At 42.8% G+C, this 21583-nt stretch overlaps 1 protein-coding gene across 4 annotated transcripts in view; it reads left to right on the forward strand.

The window, feature by feature from the left end:
• The window catches only part of PGCKA1 (PDCD10 and GCKIII kinases associated 1), an 86043-nt gene that overhangs the window by 49102 nt on the left and 15358 nt on the right, over positions 1–21583 (forward strand). For 2 of the 4 annotated variants that reach the window (XM_090035734.1, XM_090035737.1), the window contains exon 2: positions 16926–16983. Coding sequence is in view for 2 of the 4 variants with exons in the window: in XM_090035737.1 (XP_089891863.1) it covers positions 16955–16983 (29 nt within the window). In the remaining 2 variants the exon portion in view is untranslated. Of the gene's footprint in view, positions 1–15650; positions 15938–16925; positions 16984–21583 lie in introns of those variants that run through there. The other 2 variants (XM_090035736.1, XM_090035735.1) reach the window with 2 other exon arrangements.

Raw genomic sequence — 21583 nt, forward strand, 5'->3', positions numbered from 1 at the left:
TTAACCCTAAGTGGATGTGGTATCAGACTAAGGTACTTTAGGTTAGAGTGCTTTATCAAATGTCTGTACCACATCCATCGCGAATTAAGGAAGGTCACATTCCCCCAAGATCCCAAGGACCCTCTTTGGGCAGTTTGCTAGCCTTGGCCAGTGCTCATCTGCTCCAGGAATGCATGGGCCCAACCCCACCCTTGGACTGTCACAGAGAGGAGACAGAAAAGGCTCTGTCTCCACCCTGCGTGGCTAAGTGGGGGCAGGGTGAATGGAGTCATCTCCCCTTTCCTCCCCCCCACCATCTGCAAGAACCCCCAAAAGCGTGCTGGCTCAGGGGTTGGGAGGCCCAGGTTGTGCGTGGGCATCAGCGGAGCTCCATTCCCTACCAGCCGCAGTTCCCAGCATGGCAAACACCTCTACAGGCAGCCCCATGCTGCAGCTTCCAGCTGCAGCTGTCAGGAGGCTCAGGCAGGGGGAGGGAGGGTTGTGAATGGACCCCCCATGTCACACAGACTTGGCCCAGCACCCACAAGCAAGCTGTGGAGGGGCTGTCACGGCAAGGAGGGCTCCATTCACCTGCCCCCCCACCCCAGCCACTGCTCACAGCCACCACCTGGCAGGAGAGCAGGGCTGGGGAGAGAGGCCGCTCCGGCAGCCTCCTGAGATGTACCAGAGCACCTCCTGCCTGCCAGTCCCTTCTGTGCCCCCCACCCCCAAGGGCGAATGTCCATTATGTTCACCCCTGCATCCTTCTAGAGCACTTTGAGTAAAGTGTGATACTTAGAGCCAGCATTCCCTCTAAGCTGCATGTCATGCATGGCCACGCAGGCACACCTGACAGTGCAGCATGGGTGTGCCTGCGCAGCTGCACGCACCACACAGCTTGGAGGAAACACTGCTTAGAGCACTTCGGCCTCAGGCTTTTTGAACATCTGTACTTAGCCCAATTGCTTTGTTCTCCTCTCTGAAAATAACACTACTGTAATTAACACTGCCACCACTCCCCTACCCCCAAATGTAGGGAACCAGGGCAGTAGGCCCGATCTGGTATGTGGGGCTGGCGCCATGCACCAGATCACGCCATGCATCAGACTAACATGGGATGGGGCCTAGATCCCATGCACCAGATCCAGCCCACAGACTGACCCTGCAACACTCACCCAGCCTGCAGCCCAGAAAAGTTGGGTACCACTGTCCTGAATGGTGACACAAAGAGCAACAGTGTATCACTAAACTGAAGGTTTATTTGAATATCTGCCAGCTCTTGCCTGTATTGCTCTTTAAGTGTTAAGTCTTCAAAATTAGTACATTTTATAACGTTAGATCTTATGCTAAATGATCTTATGAACACTTCAAAAAAAGAAAAGCCCTTTTCTTTAATAGAAACCAGTTAAACTGTGGAGTAGGCAAAATTTCACAGTGAAATGATACAATCACTTGACATGTTGATATAGATATTCTTACAGTTTGCTGCCAATTGTGACTCATTCACTCTCCTCTTTGGGATTATTTCTTCCCTGTTTCCAGTCAATTTATTTAAACTTACCTTTTGTTAAATACACAAGAAAAAGTATTGTGCCTGCTAATTTTTAATACATTTTTTTTCAGCAGATGAAAGCAAATCTTAGTAAATACAAAGCACCTGAGTGTTTAAGTAATTAAAAGAGGATGCATCTTTTGCATTTGGTAGCTAAAATCTATATTCTGTTAATACATATCAAGGCCACTGGCTAGATCCCTACATCAAACAAAAAAGGACATGCAGGTAAAATTACACTGTTAGTCAAATTAATCATAGAGTGGAACAGAAATTAACTAGGTAGTTGCTCAGGATGTATTTTGTAATTAAGTATGAGTAAATCTCTCTCATCAAACGATAATAAAATTAATATTCACAGGAACACCAGAGAACATCCCTTAACAGATTAATACAAAAAGATTCAAGTTCAAAAGCAACAGTGCTTCTGCATAATAAAAATTCTACAACAATAGATTGCATTCCTCTAGGAAAGTCTTCATAAATTTGATATTTACTTCAGAGCACTACCATGAGCTAAGTACCTTAACAGATATATAGACAGATACATTCCCTGTCTTTTGGGTTGCTGGTTGTAGCTGTGTTGGTCTAAGGACATAGGCGGACAAGGTTCTTTGGGTAAATGTGATATTTATTAGACCAACTAAATAGCTGAAAAAATTGTTTTCTGAAAGCTTTTAGATCCAAACAAACTTCTTCAGGCATACCAAGAGTCTGCTGGTGAATTGTGAGTTCTTCTGGATAGAAACTGCCCGGGAGAGCTTACAATTCACCAGTAGACTCTTGATATACCTGAAGAAGCGTGCTTGTGGCTAAAAGCTTGCAAACTATTTTAGTTTTTCCAACTATTTAGTTGGTCTAATAAAAGATATCACATCTACCCAAAGAACCTTGTTTCCCCGTCTTGCATTTTGGATAGTAATATTTAGCAGTCTTGTTGTGCTGTAAATTTCCAAAGTGCTGTATAACCCATAAGGGTTGGGAAGGAAATGAAATTGTGAATTGTGTCGTTTGCTGTCGGACACAGAACAATGTAAGTTAAGGATTTCTCAGTTCTCTTGAATGCCCGAAATCAGTAGTGTCAAACATCCTGCTTATCTGAGTTCAAACCTTATCTTCAAACATTTTGGTGCTTAACTGGGTCTGGATTGTATAATCAAAAATCATATAATTTCATGCAGAAATGGCCTAAGAAAAGTAAGGCAGTCAGTCACATGTGGAGCTCTGTTAACAGGCATTCTTATGCTGTGCACAACTTCACCCTGCCACCCCCACTGCTGCCAGGGAGGCAGGCATGCCTCACCATGGCAGCATGGCTAGATACTCTATGTCACATTTTATCTTTATTTTGTAAACATATTTCTCCTCCTTGCCCTCTCCAAGCAGTAGACATATTAATGCATTTTCCATTCACCCTGGAGCACACATACAGATATAATGATCTCTTTACCAAATGACTACACTTTTTTAATGCCTGAGGTATTTTTTTTAAGTTTCCAAGTTAATGGAAGAGTCTCAAAGATGGAATTCTGACAAGTGTAAAGGAATGAGAAAGTTTTAGATTACGCTATAAATACTTAGGTCCCAATGAAAATAACCTGTGCAGCTGCAAATTTGAGGATTTGCTCATATTTATTTCTAATTTAAAGGAATAGTGCTACATTTTGGACACAATCAGCACAGTATGTAAGCACATGCTTTAAACTAAGTAGGTTAGTTTTTCTATTCACTTCAATGGGTTATGCATACACTTAAGCATTTGCTTGATCAAGGCTCATTTTAAGAACTTTAAATTACATTTCTACATTGTTTTCTGCAGACAGTCTCCTAATCATAATATTGTTAATGATTTTAATATAAACGTGACATATTATTCCTTGGTCAAGAATGCTATTTTATTGTAGAATAAAGACATTTAAGAATTTAAACCCTTCAAGGCCTCTGACGGAGTACACCCTGATTGCTAAGCATTTTATCCCCATTCTCTTTCTATTACAAGGTGACAAGCATTGTGAGCAGCATATATGAAACACTTCAACTTTAACAGGGCTTTCAATGCTGTCTCCCATGATGCTGTCATAACTAAGCTAAGGAAAAATAGTTAGATTAAACTATTGAAAGGAGGGTGCAATACAGTGGATCATAATTAGTAAGTTTTAGGAGATTAGTAAATCTGCAGATGGCACTAGGTCGAGTAAGGCAGCAGAACCTTTGGAGGATAAGATTTGGAGTCAAACTGACTTTATTTCAGGCCATTTCTCCCATTTATCAAAGTAGATGAAATTCAGTAAAGACAACTACAAAGTATTGCTCCTAGGTTGGAGCAGTCAAGACATTTAGATTGCATACTAGACAGAACTTGCTAACAATGCAGGTTGTTAAGCAATGGAACAGATTACCAAGAGAGAGTGGGGAATCTTGATAATCAGAAGCATTTAAAAGCAGGTAAGAAAACATTTGGCTGGCTTAGTTTAGATAAAGATAATTTTGCCTTGAGCAGGGAATTGTACTAAATTTCTTGAGGTCCCTTCCAGCTCTAGTTTTATATGGTTTCATTTAGCATTTGAAATTTCTTCTGACATGCCGTTCTGTCCTCATTCAGGCTCTAAAACTGTTTCCAGTGATCATGCCACATTGTTATAAATGCAGAGACTGACCCAACAGGTTTTGAACTATGTTTCTTTCCAGCCTTATTATTGTTAGGTAGTAACAATTAAAAGCCTGTCTTTTCACTTTGAAGTTTTAGAAAGTTAAATACCATAAAGAAGAAATACAGGAATACAGCCGTGATTTAGCTGTTAAAGTCAAATTAAGCCAGTCAAATAAAGAAGAGAATATGAAAAGCCAGACAACAGGGAAGAACAGGTCTTTGAGGGGAGAAAGGGTGGAAAAAGAAAGAGATGGAAAGCATGAGAAATGACTCCAGGCCCAAGAGAAAGGGGGAAAAAATATCCCAACCTGTTTGGATTCCACTGGTTCTAGTCCCCGAAGGATAATTCTAGGAGAGAGCCCACCAGGATCATAGAGAAGCAGGGCTGGAGGGGACCTCCAGAAGTCAGGTAATCCAACCCCCTGCTTGAGGCAGGGTCACCCCTATCCAAACCATCCTATACCCAGAGACAACCACAGCAGGGTCTAGGGGCTGGGGCAAATAAGCCTGTTTCGGACCCAGATGTGGTAGCAGTGTGGGGAGGGGGAGTAGGTGGCAAGCGGCCAGACACAAAGCCAGCCCAGCTATGCAGGGGCCCTCCAAAGCACGGGGCCCAGGGCAGTCACCCTGCTTTGCACCCCCCAGGGATGGCCCTGCCTATATCCATCCTATACAATCCGTAATCTAAACTCTACATAGGACTACTGTCAAACCTGACACCACACAGACCTAACACCCTAACCTGCCATAGTCAACCACAGGACAACCAACGTCCTGCTTTTATTAAATATAGTCTCAAGAGATCCTGGATGGCGGGCCATGCCTCCTGCCCCCAAAGGAAGGCAAAACCACCATATCCCATACCAATCTGACCATGGGATAAAATTCCTTCCCGACCCCCAATATGGCAGTCCACCTGACCCTGAGCAGAGGGGCAAGACTCTCTAGCCTGTCCCAGCAAGAGCACTGGCAAAAAACAATCAAAATCCCCAACCTTGGCTGCAGCCGACACCCAATGCCTTTGTGGGAGTTTTAGATACACCATGACATATGTAGCAGAAAGCGAGGCGGGGGGCAGGGGCAACCAGCAAAGCCCAGAGCATTGGAAATACCTATAGTAGAACATAGGCATAGCTACACCTAAATTATCCTCAACCAATGGCTGTCCAACCTCTTCTTGAACATCTCCAGTGACGGAGAGTCCACAACTTCCCTAAGCAATCTGTTTCACTGCCTCACTATCGTATCAGTGAAATTTATTTAGTATATGTGGTTTTGGCATGTTGTTTCAGTGATCTTAAGGTGATGTCATCACCAGTGTGAAGAGTGTTGAAGGCCACCAGAGACATGGTATTAACTTGTACACAAGGGTATTTGTTGCCATTGCCAAAGCCATGCTATAGGGTTAGTACAGGTTTGACCCAGTCCACTTCAAAAATGGTTGAAAAGTGCCCAATTATAGCCTGGCCAGTTAAATCCTGGTTGAGTGCCTGCAGGGTCAGAGATGATCTGGTGATTGATTGGTGCTTGTGCTGAGCATTCTTCATGGCATTGAGTAAGTAAGGAAAAGTCAAAGGGTTTTGAAAGGGTCGACCATGGTGGGTACCTTGAGGGGAGTGGAGCTATTGGTGGGTAGAACATGCCCCAGTGCACTGGCAGTATAGGATTATCCCACAGTCTGGCTAGTAAGCTTACTTAAGCATTTGTGCAGCAGAGATTAGGGGGAACAATGTTACTGAATACTGGTAACCATGGGAATGGAGTGGAGCACATTGTGCCTGACAAGACACATCGTAACGTGCAATTGGGTGTCCACTAGTTTGCTGTGCAATGAACAAGTCCATACAGGGGCACAGTATTTCGTGACAGTGTGGGAGCAGATGAATGTAGCATGGAAGCACTGGCGTCCCAAGTGAAGCCTGTGAGCCTGGCAAGTAAATTGTTTCATGTTATGATTTTTAAAGCAGTTGTCTGGAAATGTGATTCATGAGTTAAAATCCAGTCAAGGACGACTCCAAGATAAACTGGGTGGGTTTTAAATTTGAAAGGCTGACCATTTAAAATGACAGTGAGCTCATGATTTGCATTGGCATTATGCAAATGAAAAACACTTGAAAGCGTCTTTGAGATATTTGGTTTGAGGCACCATTTTAGGGAGCACTCTGACATCAGTCTCATGTCTCCAGTAAGTGTGAGTTCCACACCTGAAGTCACGACCTTGGGTGGCAAAGGCACTGTCATCAAAGTAAACAAATTTTTGTGAGCTGGTCACAGGCCATCAGTATACAGGTTGAAAAGGAGAGGCACAAGTACTTATCCCTGAGGGAAGCCATTGATTTGATGACTCCAAGAGCTAGTTTCATTGGCCAGGTGGACTCTAAAGTCTTGACAATGTAGTAATAGTTTGACTAGATGAGTAGTGCAATGTGGCAGAATTCCTGATATTTTTGCCAGAAGACCAGTCTGCCAGACAGTATCATATGCTGCTGTTAAACCAGTGAAGACAACATCAGTCTTCAGGCTTTTCTGAAAGCCATTTTCAATTAACCTGTTGAAGGCTAGAACTTGATCACAAGTGCTCCAGCTACAGCAGAATCCTGCTTGGTCTAGGCTTAGAGCAAAATCAATTACTGCAGGAATACATTGCAGAGCTAGTCTCTCAAGTGTCTGGTAGCAGGCACTCAGAGGGAGATTAGCCCTTGCTCCTTGCTGCTGATTGTGGGTCTTTGCCAGACTTAGGTAGGCCAATGATTTTTGCTCAGCTCCATGCTGACAGAATTTGTTCTTCATACATAATATGGCTGAAGAAGAATAGAATTCAAGCTTGAGGACTGAGATGTTTCAGAAACTCTGGGTTATCATAACCAGTTGCAGTGCCAGATTTTATTTCGCACAGCATAGAGTTCAGTTCTCTTGGTGGAGTATCTTGGTTCTGAACATTGACAGAAATGATGCCATTCCCTCCCAGCAGTTCCAACGAGCAGTATCAAGTGATTCAAGCAGGTGATCTGCGGTATCTGAGATTTTTCATACTCATCCAGTAGATCAGCACACTCTCCATCCAAGCAAGGAGCGTACAGGGGGTGAAATCCTCTGGGAATACAGGATTGTTCTGCTTTATAGACAGAACCACAGAAATACTTACAGATTTCATCAACTGGGATATTTTGCCATGGGCTGATAACAGTGGATCCTTCAACAGTCTCCATGAGTAGGGACCAACTGACTTTCCAGAAGTTCCACGTGGGTTTTCTTACACATCTAATAACCAATCCAGTGTGGATGAGTGATGGATGGTGTTGGCTGTGTGGAAAGTCACTGAGAACGTTGCAAGAACATTGTGGGGGGCTGTTAAATGATATAATGCAATATAGGTCAGGGGAGTAATCTTGGTCTCATCTTGCTGAGTAGGAGCTGCCACATAGTTTAGAGCCATGGATCAAGGCAAGGTCATTGCTAGATGCCCAATTTTATAACAGGTCACCATCCTCATTTGGGTGGAAGTAACCCCATCCTGTATATGGTGGCTATTAAAGTCAACAACATATATGGCTGGGTGGGGGAGACAGGGAAGAGGGTAGTTCCTCCAGGTTTCGCTTGGTGGTTTATAGACATTTGTGATACTGAAGCTTCCAACTTTTATGACATTACAATGATTAGTAGATAGCATGTGTGTTGCCTCAGAGACATTGCCACAGACATAAGTGGCTCTCCTACATTTTGCATGAAGAGTGTAGCATATCAGAACAAAGTCACTGATAGTAAAGTAACCAGCTTCATCCTCTACAATATGGGTCTTCTCAAGACAGATTGTCAGCCTTGTGTTGAATTACAGTAGAACTGATTATGAAATGTTTTCCTACTGAAAAACGCTTGACAGTGTATTGGAGGAGTCAAAGTGCTGAGCCAATAGTCTGAAAAGCCACCTGGTTCGCTGGTTGGCTAGGAGAAACTTTGTTGATACTTATAACCAACTGACTGGGATCTGAGAATTGTCTGATTCAGTCCACTGGTAACATCATTAGTTTTATTGATGGTTCATCTACTTACAGGAGGCACGATGAGGATGCTGATGCTTTGCCCCCCCAGTGAAGTACAATTCTGGGACAGCTTTAGGCCCTCTCCTGTTTTTTGTTTCTTTTTTCCCCAGAAAAATATCACTCTGAGTCATGTTAAGCTCTTCCAGGTTTATTACAGTCTTTTCGTATAAGAACTAACTAATAGTTTAACCATCCTTGGTGACTGTGTTTTGTGCCACTAGCAATTTTCCATACAGCATTGATAGATTAGAGATGTTCAAAATATTCGGGAGGGTCGGGTGATTCTTAGCATTCCAGAATCTCAGAATGTCATAGTGAGGATCACACACACTAAATGACCTCAATCTTGCCTGTAATGCCATGTTTCCAAAAAACTAACATAAAACTTAGATTTTCTACAGGTAACCAGCCTAGACTCTAGATACCTTTGTCACGGAGGCACTTGGGTGCCCCGTGTCTTGGAGGAAATAAGGGCAGCTGCTACACTTTAAGGCCGCCCAGGTGCCGGTTGTGGGGGCAACCAGGCAGGTCAAGTGAACCAGGAAGGTCAACCAGGAAGGTCAACCAGGCCTTATAAACAGCCAAGGCCAGAGCCAGAGTAGCAGTTCCCTTCTGGCTGCTGCAGGAGCAGGAGCAGGAGCAGGAGCTCGAGCTCGAGCTCTGCGGGGAAGCTGAGCAGCCTGAGTTGATGGTTGCAGCCTGACCACCCTGACCAGCTGCAATGATGTGGGCAAGTGAACCCCTTAAGAGACTGTGACTAAGGAGCCAAGTGAGTGTTGTGTTATAAGCTGGTAGGCTTCTTGTTTGTGTTGCAGCTGCTTGGCTCGTAGTTTTGTTATAGTTATACCGGAGGACCGGGTGAGGCTGTAGGGGTGTGAGGAGGCCTCATGGGAGCTCCCCAATAATCTGGGGGTTCCTGGTGCCCAGCAGGGCACAGCTAGCAGTGCCGGGCGGGCACAGCTGTTTGCACCAGTGGCACGCATGTTGAGGGGTGTTGACCCCCACCCTGTGGGGCGAGATGAGAGAGAAGTCCTAGTAGGGCAAGGGACCGAGATGGTGGTCTTGGGGGCCAGGCACGGCTGCAGCCACCTGAGCCCCAACCGGGTTAGGACCAAGAAAGAGCCCCGGAGGGCTCCCTAGTGCTGGGGACTCTAGTGCAACAGTGGGCACGGCGAGCAAGCGCCGTAGAGGCACTCGGCGTATAGGGGTTGAGGCCCCAGCCTGAGAGGGCTTGCAGCGCGAGAGCAAGGCCCCAGAAGGGGGCGCAAGTAACTGTCAGACACCCAGTGGGGTGTGGACTAGAGAGGACCCCGAAGGGTCAAGGGGGCCAGGTAAGGCTCAGGCTGCCTGAGCCCGATTGGAAGAGTATTGCTAGCGGGCCCGGGCCCAAGAGGGCCAGCAAGCGCAGGGGCGCCGGGTGCGAGACAAGCCCAGGGGCACCAGAGAGGGGCGCCGAAGGGCAAGGACCCAAGAACTCCGGGAACGGCTGTGAGGCTTGGGGCGTGCTGAAGGGGAGGCAGGAGGCACGCATTGCCCACAAGGCTGGGGCAAGAGCACCCCACTAGGAACGGAGGTAACATCGGCGATGTCAAAGGTGCAAGTAGGCAGCCTCCCATAACTGAACTCATAAGATCAAAGACGTGGCGGGCGAGTCGAGGGTGCTGGATCACCTTAATTGACATGGCAGGGGGCACTAGGGAGCTTCACGGCCGCTCCCAAGTCCCACTCCGTGACAACCTTTCCCACAATACCGTATAACGCAAACAGCTGCTAGATGCATCCCCATCCAGAAAGCCAAAGAGGAAAGAACCACAAGCACAAAACAGACCAAATGGGCCAAACACCCTGCCTGTTGGGCTGGATCCCAACTCCAGGGTACCTCATAGGCCAGGTCTGGGCACAGCAGGGAGGTGAGCCAGCAAAGTTTAACTCTGTTTGCCTCCCACCGCAAGTTCCATGTCCAACAGGGCTCCGTGCCCCAGAATTTGTCAACAGGGCCCACCCCACTTTCTCCACGCCCAAATTTGCCACCCCTCTAACTCTGAGTCACACAACATGTGTGGCCATAAGTTTGACAATGTTAGACAAATAGATGCAGGAAGACACATCAGCTTCTAAATCTTCTCACAGGTGTTCTTTGCAAACATTACCTTATAATAACCTCTAGAGAGAGAGAACTTTCAGACGTAGTAACTTGCAGGTACAATTTTGGGCCCAAAATATTGATACTGTTTTAGAAAACTGTGCATGAAATGTTATTAAGCCTAGAATTTATTAACTTTGATGGATTATTATTCCCTATTCCCCCAAAAATATTTTCAAGCTTAGCTACAGATTTTATAAAGTTTCAGTTTACCCACAATCTCAACATTACCAAAAAAAAAGAAAGTAAATCCTTCCTGGGCTGCTGCTACTATTGGATACATCATAGGAAAGGCAAGTTAGGTCAAGCAGAGCAAAAATCAGGATTTAGACTTCTCAACAGAGCTTTACCGCGTGGTTTTTTTTAAGGCAGTCTGATGCACTGCCATCTAGTGGTGCTTATTTCTAGCATACTTGTGCTTAATCTAGTAACCCTGCTAAAAACCAGTCTGTCCAGCTGAGTTTTTCCGCACCGATTTTGCCCTGTAGCAATAATAAAGAGGCCTTCTAAAGGCTTTTGTCCTCTTTGCATCCCCTATTTTATCCTGATCTGTGTCCCTCATCATCCAGATATCCACAACACTGACATAATAGTTCATACAGAAACTACTAGAGAGTTAAACTACTACCAAAACAGAGACAGTAAACTATAACTCATCAATTTTCAATTGACAAAAGTACTTCTGGTTCCATCAGGCTTGTGGGCTTAGGCTAAATCAAAAGTGGGTGTCCCAGGTAAAAATACAAGGCACACTTCTGAGCCTGGCTGGAGAATGAAAGGCAGTTTTACATGCAGTTTTGCTGACAGATGAAATTTAAGTCAGAAGGTTCTGTTTGTTTTACTGTCAGCCCTGCATAGGAAATCAAACTGTTGTTTGGGGTCAGTCAGTACCAGGAGTAATAAATAATCGACAAGCCAATTGCTATCCAAAAACGTAAATAGGGGCAAAATTTATTGATTATACTAAATCCAGAACAGAACTCAGCTGGTGCTCATGATACTATGCTTCCTTCGCTCTGATCACAGTAATAAATTGATAGGAATTGCCATGCCAGATCAGACCTGTATCTTTGACAGTGACCAATACTAAATACTTCAGAAAAAGGAGCAAGAAACCCTATAATGGAATAAACTGCTTGCAATCAAGCAGGTGTCATGGTTTTCTCTTAATCCACTCAATGTTTATTGGTTATCCAACTGTTTTTCAGCAATGGTTACTACATCAAGATCCTCTTTCTAGACATTTTTGTTTATCAGTTTTTGCACAAAAGATTCCCACGCACATTCCTAGATGCTGATAGTTTATATTGTTGGCTGGGCACCTATTTTCATTAACCTCCTTAATCTGATACCCTGTTATTTTTCTGGAATGAATGCCAGAAGCAAGTGAGGAAGGGGTTTATTCCCCCACCCCCCTCTCCCACTGGGGCACCACAGCTGAGATCTGGACAGGATGCAAGAGCCTATCGGGCATTTGTCCCCACTCCAGCAGCCGAGACGGGGCAGAGTGAGGCTGTGTGGGAAAGCTTGTTGCCACTGCAAATGAGGTGTCCCCTGCCCATGCAGCAGCAGTGGGGGTGGTGGTGCAGGGTTGTGCTACCGCACTGCTGCTGTGCACACATGGGACACCTTGCCAGGGAACCACAGAGCTCGCGGTGGCAACAAGCTTTCCCATGCAGCCCTGCTCTGCCCTGCAGTGCCAGGTTGCACCCAATGGGCTGCAGAGGCTCCAGGGAATGGCAGCAAGGTGGAGAGCCTGCACTTGCCCCTACCCCACACACAGATCTGAGGGACACAGGTCCCCCCTTTTAGCTGCCCAGGAGTGTGCACAATGGTGGGGCTCCAGCCCCACCCTCCTACCCAAGGCTTTAGTAGGGGGAGGCGAGCTCTACACATTGCTCCACTGCAGCAGCTGCTTTTTTTCCATGATTGAAAAAACCCCAAAATCAAATAAAATGCGATTTAGTGCATTTAGAATGTATTTTATTATAGTGACTGGTAGGCTACCAAATTGCTTTAAAATTATAAATATATCAAGAAAACATTGTGTTCAACTGATACATATACATAGTAGCCTTTCATATTAATAATAGATTTGAGGGTTTTAATCAGAAAAGTTGCAATATTTATCAGAATTTGTGATTTATTTATTTTTTTAATCAGGGAAAACCAGGATCCTTGCTTATTATATAACATTCATCCAATCAGACCATTTCAGAGATTTTTAATTAATACAATTAGAGAAAATGAGTCTTAAAAGACACAATTTCTAGGTTTTACCTCCCATTCTAACCCCATTATTTCATCTGCTTTTACTCACTGCTTTCTTCTGCTACAAAAGTCTTATGTTTGCAGAATATTTAAAAACAATTCGCTAGGAACCATATTAAAATATAACTCGTATTAAGACACATGAATGTTTAAGCAAAATGGACTGTGTTTGTAGCTGACTGCATGACCACATCTCTCTACTAGTTAAGGATGTTTTCTCTTACACAATTAAGAGCTTGTAAACATGCAAAATCCTTGCAGTCTAAGAAAATGTGAAGCAAAATTTTTTGTTAAATAAAGATATACAGAAATATATCCACTGGTATATGTTCTTTGGTAGCATGTTCTTGTATACAGAAACTTATGTAGCTACTAATAATTATTATTGTGGGACTAATGAATGATTAGTCCCCTAAATGAATAATATGCCAGTGCTTAGCTTGTGGTGTCACATACTAGTAATACTGGCCAAACAGGATATACTGGCACAGAGGACTGCACTGCCAACTCAGCTTAGAACTGGCTTTACTTGTACATTCCAGTGATCTTACTTTTGGTGCAGCACTTCAGCATTTTATCACTTCTGGCTAGAATGACCAACTGTCTAGGCATTGGAACAACCCGTGTAGAGAAATTACGGCATCTCTGGTTTCAAGAGCAATTAGAGAGAGATTTGCTGGGATGGTTTAGTCAGGAATGATCTTGCCTTGAGCAGGGGGCTGGACTAGATGATTTTACCAGGTCCCTTCCAGCCCTACGTTCCTATGATCTTGTTCCAGCAATTGAGTGATAAGTCATAATGCAGTATTTCGTGTTCTGCACTGTGCCAGCAAGATCATGACCAGGAATTAAAATGTTAAAATGGTTCTTTCTACATGGGGTTTGTTCTCCGACCCTCCTCTTGAAAAGCATTCAAGGTTCACAGAGGAGCCATGCATCAAACATGAATGTAGCCCAATGATAAAGGTACTCACCTGTGAGGGGAAAGTACTGAGTTTCAGTCCCTAGCCTAAGGATTGTCCCTGTATTTTACCTTAAAGAGTCCTCAGTTAAACTGGCTTGCCACTCATGCTTGCTCAGTCTCTCTCAGGTTCCAGATCTCCTGCACTCATGGCTGCTCTCAACAGGTGGTAGTGGTGCTCTCACATATACTAGTCTGGGGTATGGGCACTGTCCTGGGCAATGGAACATGTGGGTTAGAATGCCTAGACTAGGGAAAGAAATTAACCACGACTGGTATAAATGACCAGAAACCAGTTCAAACCTGTAACACAACACAAGTTTAGTGCACGTAAACCACTTTCAAAATGACCCAAACTGGTTTAATATAAATTTGGGTGTAATATCAGACTTAACTGATTTGGGTTAAATCAGTTTATTGAACTTTTGTCCCAGATCCCCTTCGGATTCAAATTAACTCACATTCCCCCAGCATCCCAGGATGCTTTTCACCTTCCCTTCAAACCACCCTGCCCACAAGCTGGGCAGGCTAGCCTTGCCCTAACTTGCTATCTGGTCTGCTAAGCAGGGAAGCATGCTCTAGCGCCTCCTGGCTTCTCACCTGAACCACTGCAGACTTGTGGCTGCATTTCTGGAATCAAAAGTAAATATCTGTTCACTTGCTTATCAGTTCAATCTACACATCTTAGACTGGCCTGCAAAGACTGAATTGATTCAGCCCCAGGTTTTCTGATGGTCTGTACTTAGCCTGATAGGCTGGGGATGGCACTGAACCCAGATCTCTGATTCCCTGGATGAGTGCTCTAGTTTCTAGGACAGTCTATGAAAGATGGATGGTGGTGCCACCATGTTCTCCACTTGCTCCCTATATCTTTAAATAAAATAGTGACTCAGTAGATTATCCCTAAAGGGACAATGCAAGTGCCTACACCCAGGAGGGGGTTTCAGGCTGTAAATCCTAATCTTCCTTGGGTGCCTAACTCAAGGCTGCAGCTAGGTACCTAAATCCCAAGAGAAGTGGAATTTCTCCTCCCCACATCTGCTTGTTCTGTACACCTGCTGCCCTTTATCACATGCTTAGACTGTATAGCCTTTGAAGAAAGGACTATATCGGGGGGCGGGTCAGAACCAAATTTGAGGTCTCTAGGTTCTGTCACAGTACAAGTAATTTTTTGCAACAGTGGAATTATTAGTTTAAAGCATGGGATAAATTAACTTCAGCAAATAACAGAAAACTTAAAGAAAAATCCAGGAAGGATAGATGTAGTGAATAAACTTGTCTGAAGAGGAAGTGAGTGTTTTTATACTACTGACCATATTTGCTTTTCTGTTGTGCAAACTAGCTAATGATTGCAAGAGTTTTACACTTTGCCCCACTCTTCCTTTTAAACAATCTAAAATGAAACAGACATTTTAATGTTATACAGTAAATAGTGAGGTGCAGAAACGCTCTGTGACTTGCTATTTTGGGTGGTGAGAGAGATCGAAGAGAAAAAAATCTCTCTCAAAACCCAAATAAATATTTAAAAGCAGTTATTAAAGGTGTAACAATGTAAAGCCTAGATTTAATTCTTATTATAATTTTGATAACTTAAAGATCAAATTAATATTTACCATGTGTTCCTGGAAATAAGTGCCTTACAAACAAATCCCTGGATCCTTTCAGACTAAGTAGAATCCTCACTTTCTGCTTGAAGATGGAAAAGAATAACACTGCATATATAGTGTTAGGTGAGCAGAGAAACAGCACAAGAGTAGAGTGATTGTTAGAGAAAGCAAGCCATGCATGAAAATATAAAAAATCTACACAGCTCCTTTCAAAGCTCAGGTATCTCAAAGCAGTGCAGTGACGTTATGCAAACATAAGGACCTGTCCAGCCAGGTGCTGAGTGCCTCCTGCCAGATGCATTATTTCCTGTGAAGTCTTTCCTTTGGAAAGTCACAGAAGACACTACGTGCCAAACAGAATCAGGCCCTAAGCACTCAGCAACAGCTCATACATGCAGCCTTGAACATTAGAGCCTGTTTTATTGAGAGAAGGAATGTTGGATAAGAGAGAAAGCTGAAAAGGGGCAGTGCTTGCAAAGCAGTGGGAGGCTAAGAGCTGGGTATGAGGAACAGCCTGTAGGGTGAAGGGGAGGGCCCTTGCAAAGGAAACAAGAGAGAGGAAACAGAAAACACCTGGCTGGGAGTTCTTTCTTACTGCCAATATGCATCTTTAACAGTGCACAGGAAGGTCAGAAAAGCCCCCTTCCCCTCCCCCACTTGGAAAAGAAGAAGCCACAGCTCCAGTGAAAGACAGAAGAGAAGGGACTTGTTATTTGGTTATGAAGCCACTAGGGGTAAGTGGTGGGTCTGAATGATGTTCCTGGTTTGGAAAATAGAACAGCTGAGGAAGGATAAGGGAGGAGCCTGCCAGACTTATTACAAACAATTTTTAAACATTTTGTTGAAAGCCAAGCGAGGCAATAACCAACATTTACAATAAAAACCCTGACTTTTGCAGAAATTATCATCTTTAATTAAATCATACTTGTGATTAGCTGTTGAAAAATACCGGGCAATGCACCTATGAAGTAGTAAGGAACAAATATTGAAGTGTGTTGGGCAACATCCAGTAGGGACTGTGCTGGGAAAGTTTGAACTTCAGTGGATCTTTCCTGATAGAACAACCTTATGCTCAGAATGGTTTGTTAGTGTGTTTCAGTTTGCATGCAAAAAGAATAGGAAGGGGGAAGAAAGTGGGGGGAGGCGTGAAAAAATACAAGAAGTGGGGCAACAGGTGATGTGAAGAAAGCGCAATGCTTCTAATGTACCAATTCTACCAACTCAAATTCTTCCTGTTACTAACTAATATTTTTACATATCTAAACTGGCAAAGCTGTATGACATAGTTGTTTTTGCATATATAGAAGTCAAGTAATACAGATTTTTCATCAATTAATATAGTATAGGCCAAATCTTTCTCTGTTTGGGTCTCTGAATGTGAGCAGGGATGCTAGCAGATACATCCTCCATTCCCAGGCTCTTACCAAGCAGGGTGTGTTTCCACCAGTCAAGACTTAGGGATCAAGAGGTAAGGATGTATTTTCTTGCTACTGAGAAACTCAGGGGCATTCACCACCAACAGTAACATATACCACTATACATTAAGTAATATGTAATGTTTGTAGTAATGTTAAAATAGTGTATAATAATTAATGGTTGCAAACCACATTGAAATTTGGGATGAAAACAAAATAAGCCTAAATTGTTGTTGTTATCTTCCTCAGCATTAATAACAACAGCAATACATCTGCATAAACAAATAACACATATCTATATTTTCAGATATCATCACTCCGCCAGATGTTAAAATCATGATCACTCAAATCCCACTGGCTATTTGGTGAGTACAAACTTGATGATTAGTGGATATCCTTAAATATTGATGGCAGATTACAAAAATGCAGTGTTTGTTGCCTTCCCTTTGAATTGTTTAAATATCTGTCTTATCAGTCATTTAATGGAAAATCCAGATCTAAATGATTTAGAAACAATTCTGCTTAAATGTCATATACATAAATGTCTATTTGTATTTACTGTGAACACATTGTGTTTACTTGATTTTTATTCCCTTGCTGAAATAATAAGCTTATTTGTTATTTCAAAACAATTTTTAATAACAAATTATTATGTCAGACAGTTACTATTTTTAAGTAAAATAATTATCAGAAATGGAGGATAGAGCTAGTCCTATAAATTTGGAAAAGACAAACAAGAATTAGTGAGGAAGGAGCTGCTGCTCATGCCTGGTACTCTCCAGTCCTATTTAACAACCCACATGTCAAAAGCCACTTAGCCAGTCTGAGCCTAAACCAGCAGGTTACCCGATTTCCAAAACCAGACAGCTTATGCACTATATTCTGAACAGCACGTAAACTTTTACCATAACTCACCTAAAAGCATAAAAGCAAAGTTTGTTTCTTGGTCCTGTAACTAATTCCATCAGTTCCAAAATAAAAGCATTTACAGTACACATAGCTGACGCCTCAGAACAAACTAAACAGGGTGAGATTAAGACACCTAACCTGAAGACATACATTTGAGGTATTATTACATGAAAAATATCGAGGTCAAACTTCAGGTTGGGAAGAAAAAAGTACAGCATGGGAGCTGCAGCCAAACTGAGCAGAGCTTGTACTCATAAATAAACCTCATTCCAACAGCTGACTCTGGAGGAAGAAGGTACAAGGGGTAGGACCAGGACTCTCAGCTGGTTAGCCTGTTTTCCGGGCTCTACCTCCCAGGATTGGGGAGATGCATGTTATCATGTCACCTGGCAAGTTAGGGAGAAAAAGAAGCTGGTGAAGTCAGTACACAGCTTTTATTTTAAAAATAAAAGCTGGACACAAATTCGGGAAACAACTTTTATAGGCCAAAAAGTAACCTTGGCAATATCCTTTTGCTTGTCACAGACAGCAACACAGTAGGGAAGAACAGCTGCTACACAGGTCTGGACTTGCTCCAGATGAGAAAGTGAGCCTACACTAGGAAAAGGAAGGACAGGTACATCCTGGATGGAGTAATAGGGAAATAGGGATTGAACTGTGACTTTCAAGCCCCTAGGCCACACTGCATTTATACTGCGATTAAAGTGCTAATTGCATCATAAATAGCAAAGGTACTACACATGCACCCAAATTAAGTTGCTATCTATAATGTAGAACATTTTTGTGGCTTATATGTATGGCTTCTGAAATGTATCATGATCCCAGGCTCCCCCTACGCTGGCAAGTACAAAGGAAATGACTGGGAACCATTTCCTGATCCCAAAATTGTGCCTCCTGTTGTGCAAGTATAGCATGGCAGGAGGCACAATTGGTAGGATTTAGGGATCAGATCCCATCACGCCATTGAATAAACATGTGCCAAGGGTTTCAGAGTCACAATAGAGTATTCTACCACTAAGCCAACATGACTAATCATTGCTTCTAACCAGGGCCAAATTCTGAATTTCATGGTGTTTAAACATAAAATATGAAAATGACCTACCATTGTTACATTATGAGAAAGTGTAGGGGAGAAGGGAAATGGACTCTGGAACTGTAGTAACTTCTTGTTTGACTACAGAGAACCAAAGAAATGTAAAACTGCTCAGGACCAGATAACGATAAGTGATCTTCTGAAAATATTTCCTCTGTCCAAGTTAGTAATTGCTTTTCCAAAAGAAAGAAAGAAATGATAACAACAACAAGAATTCTTGTGAATTTTGTGGCAAATGTCAAGACTAAATTCAGTCTTTAAAATAGAGGGATTTGAGTGTCATTCCTAAGGCAAATTTAACTATGAATTTGTTGTTGATGCCTCGATAACAAAAGGGGGTTAGCTTTTACCAGAGGGGGTTAACAAAGAATTCTGTAGCTCACTATACAAATCCTTCTATAATAGTTTTATTTTCTGCAAATCTTTGGCTGTAACCAGTTTGTTAAACAGAGCCCAATCCAGCCACGCATGTTCAACTTTAAGCACATAAGAGCCAACCAACATTTTTGTGACAAAGTTTTTTGTTTTGGGGGGGAGGGTTGTTTGGTTGGGGGGGAGTTGTCTGTATGTTTATTTGGGGTTTTTCTGATCGATTATCACCAAAACCTGTAGCAGAAAAATGCAACTTCTGACACTAGGCAGGTATTTTGGATTCAGGATTTTGTTTGGGGAGAAGAAGGGAGATTAAATAAGTCAGAGTGCAAGAAAGAGCAAGCAAGCACCACCTCCCACTCCAGAATAACCAGTAGCTACAGCAGTCACCTGGAATATGGTGGGACCCAGGTTCCTCGGTCTGAGCCAAGCTGAACCAAGACAAACCTGGGCCTCTTATCTCAAACACCTCAAGCACAATACTGGTGACTAGCATATGGTCAGGAGGTTAGTTTCTCCACTCTTAATCCACCACAAAGAGGAGTCTTTTAAAATCTAATTTTTTTTTTGTAGAATAGGAAAATTATTTCCTGCTCAGGTCTACACAGTCAAAGGAACTGGGAATCTTGCTGGACTGGGGCCCTAAATAGTTGACATCCTTCTTGCTTTTCTTTTTCCTACTGTTTATTGTTCAATTTTTCCTTCTATTCTTTCTGTCCTACCATAAGTTGGTATCTTTTAGCCCTGTGTTTCAGTTCAGGGTACCTATTCAATTTTTGCTTTCTCTTCCAGGTGTGCATCATCCATAACTTTTCCATCTTTTCTCATCTACTTGACATCAGTTTCTCCCTACTTCCTGTTTACTCATTCTTTTGTCTCCACCCCTCAGTAACGCTTTGCATTGCTCTTCTTCCTACCAAAACCACCCCTGCTACTTTCACAGATCTCAGTCACATGCACCCACACACACAAAACAACCTTCGCTTCTTATATGAGATTCTGATACCTACACAGCACAGCATGCAAACCAGAGCTAAGAGCAAGGAAAGCCTGCTAGTGTTGACAGCTGCATGCAGGTTATTCCCATGCAAAGTCCATTCCATTTCCTTCTCTCCCTTACCACCTTTTTCCCAAACAATCCATTTTCTCCATAAACTTACCTCTATGAAAAATATCACATAGCCAGGTAGTACTGGGGCATCTATATGTAGCCTATTAAACTACACTAGCCAGAAAATTGCTAAGTCAAGAGTGCTGGAAGTCAAGGGCCTTACTCCAAGGCAGGATTCACAAACACGAACTCTCTCCTTGACTTAGCTAGGTTAGTCTAATTTCAAAAAAGGACTGGTTTCAGTAGTGAAGTTGCTACTGAAACTCATTTTCCGTAGCCTTCAATAGAAAGGACTTGTTAGGAAAGAGAAGAACTTTTGAGAGATTCTAAACTAGTCACCTGAGCATTGACAGCATGAAGGTTGGAGTAGATCATGGAGAAAGAGAAAAATCCAGAAAGGATTTGATTTGAATTGCATGCTTTGTTTGCCTCCATTAACATCCACCAGCAGAGAGAGGCAGTAAGTGTGAAAGAAAAAAGCAGGCTAACTCAGAGCTCAACTAAACAAAGTGATTGGTTATTTATTAGCTCAGAGGTTTATTTGGGGAGGGGAGAAAAAAACAGCCTGAAGTTCAGACAGTATACCAGAGTATGTGGCCTGGAAATCAGGCAGGTTTATAATGCAAAAACATCCTCAGTCAAATTTCCACTACTTGCAGGTTTGGACTGAGTCAGAAATACTATTTATATACCTTCATTTCTCCTGGAATTTGTCTCCACTCCTAGCCGATACCAGGAACTGTAGAGAAGTATTAAAACAAACAAACAAAAGGGTCAGCCCTTTTCAAATGTATAAAAGTTTTTATTCACTTTCCACAAGTGTTTCAGGGAGGCTCATAAACAGGTTTGCTTCACTGATGTAGGTTTGCCCTTCCCTGCTCTTGACGTCTTCGCTCATTTGTATTTTGTTTACATTTAACACATGCTGCAGTTTCAATAGACAATACAAGCTACGTTATTATATGACAAGGGCAGAAGTATTACATTGCTGACATCCAGTTCATCAAAATAAGGTGCAGGGTTTTTTGATTTGCTTGGTTTTGTGGTGTTTTTGGTTTTGGGTTTTGGGGGTTTTTTTAAGAAAAGGATGCACTCTGTCTTATAATAAAAGTTTCAGTCGTAGACATTATAAATACGAGACATTCTCTCCTGCTTAGGTAGGATCTTGTTTTTATTTCCATTCTTTTCCATTTCCGATGCCAATTTTATTCAGGGGAATATTCTTTTTTCTTTTCTGCCTTGATTCAAGTCTTGTTACTTATTCCCTTCATTGCCCGGACTGTATGGTGGCATTTTTCCAACTGCTTGTAAAACAGAATTTCCCTGTGTCATTCTTTTCTCTTCCTGTTATATTTTCCTAGTTTCAGTCCTCAGTCAGCTCATGCATTCTGATGTCTTCAGGACAAAGGATTTACAAAATATGGGAGGGTTGCTGTTTTTTACAGGAACAGTTTATTTTTTGGTTGTTTCCCCCCCCCCG

Source organism: Crocodylus siamensis, chromosome 2 (assembly GCF_052110815.1).
Source record: "Crocodylus siamensis isolate JL-2025a chromosome 2, ASM5211081v1, whole genome shotgun sequence".
NCBI classification, from domain to species: domain Eukaryota; kingdom Metazoa; phylum Chordata; order Crocodylia; family Crocodylidae; genus Crocodylus; species Crocodylus siamensis.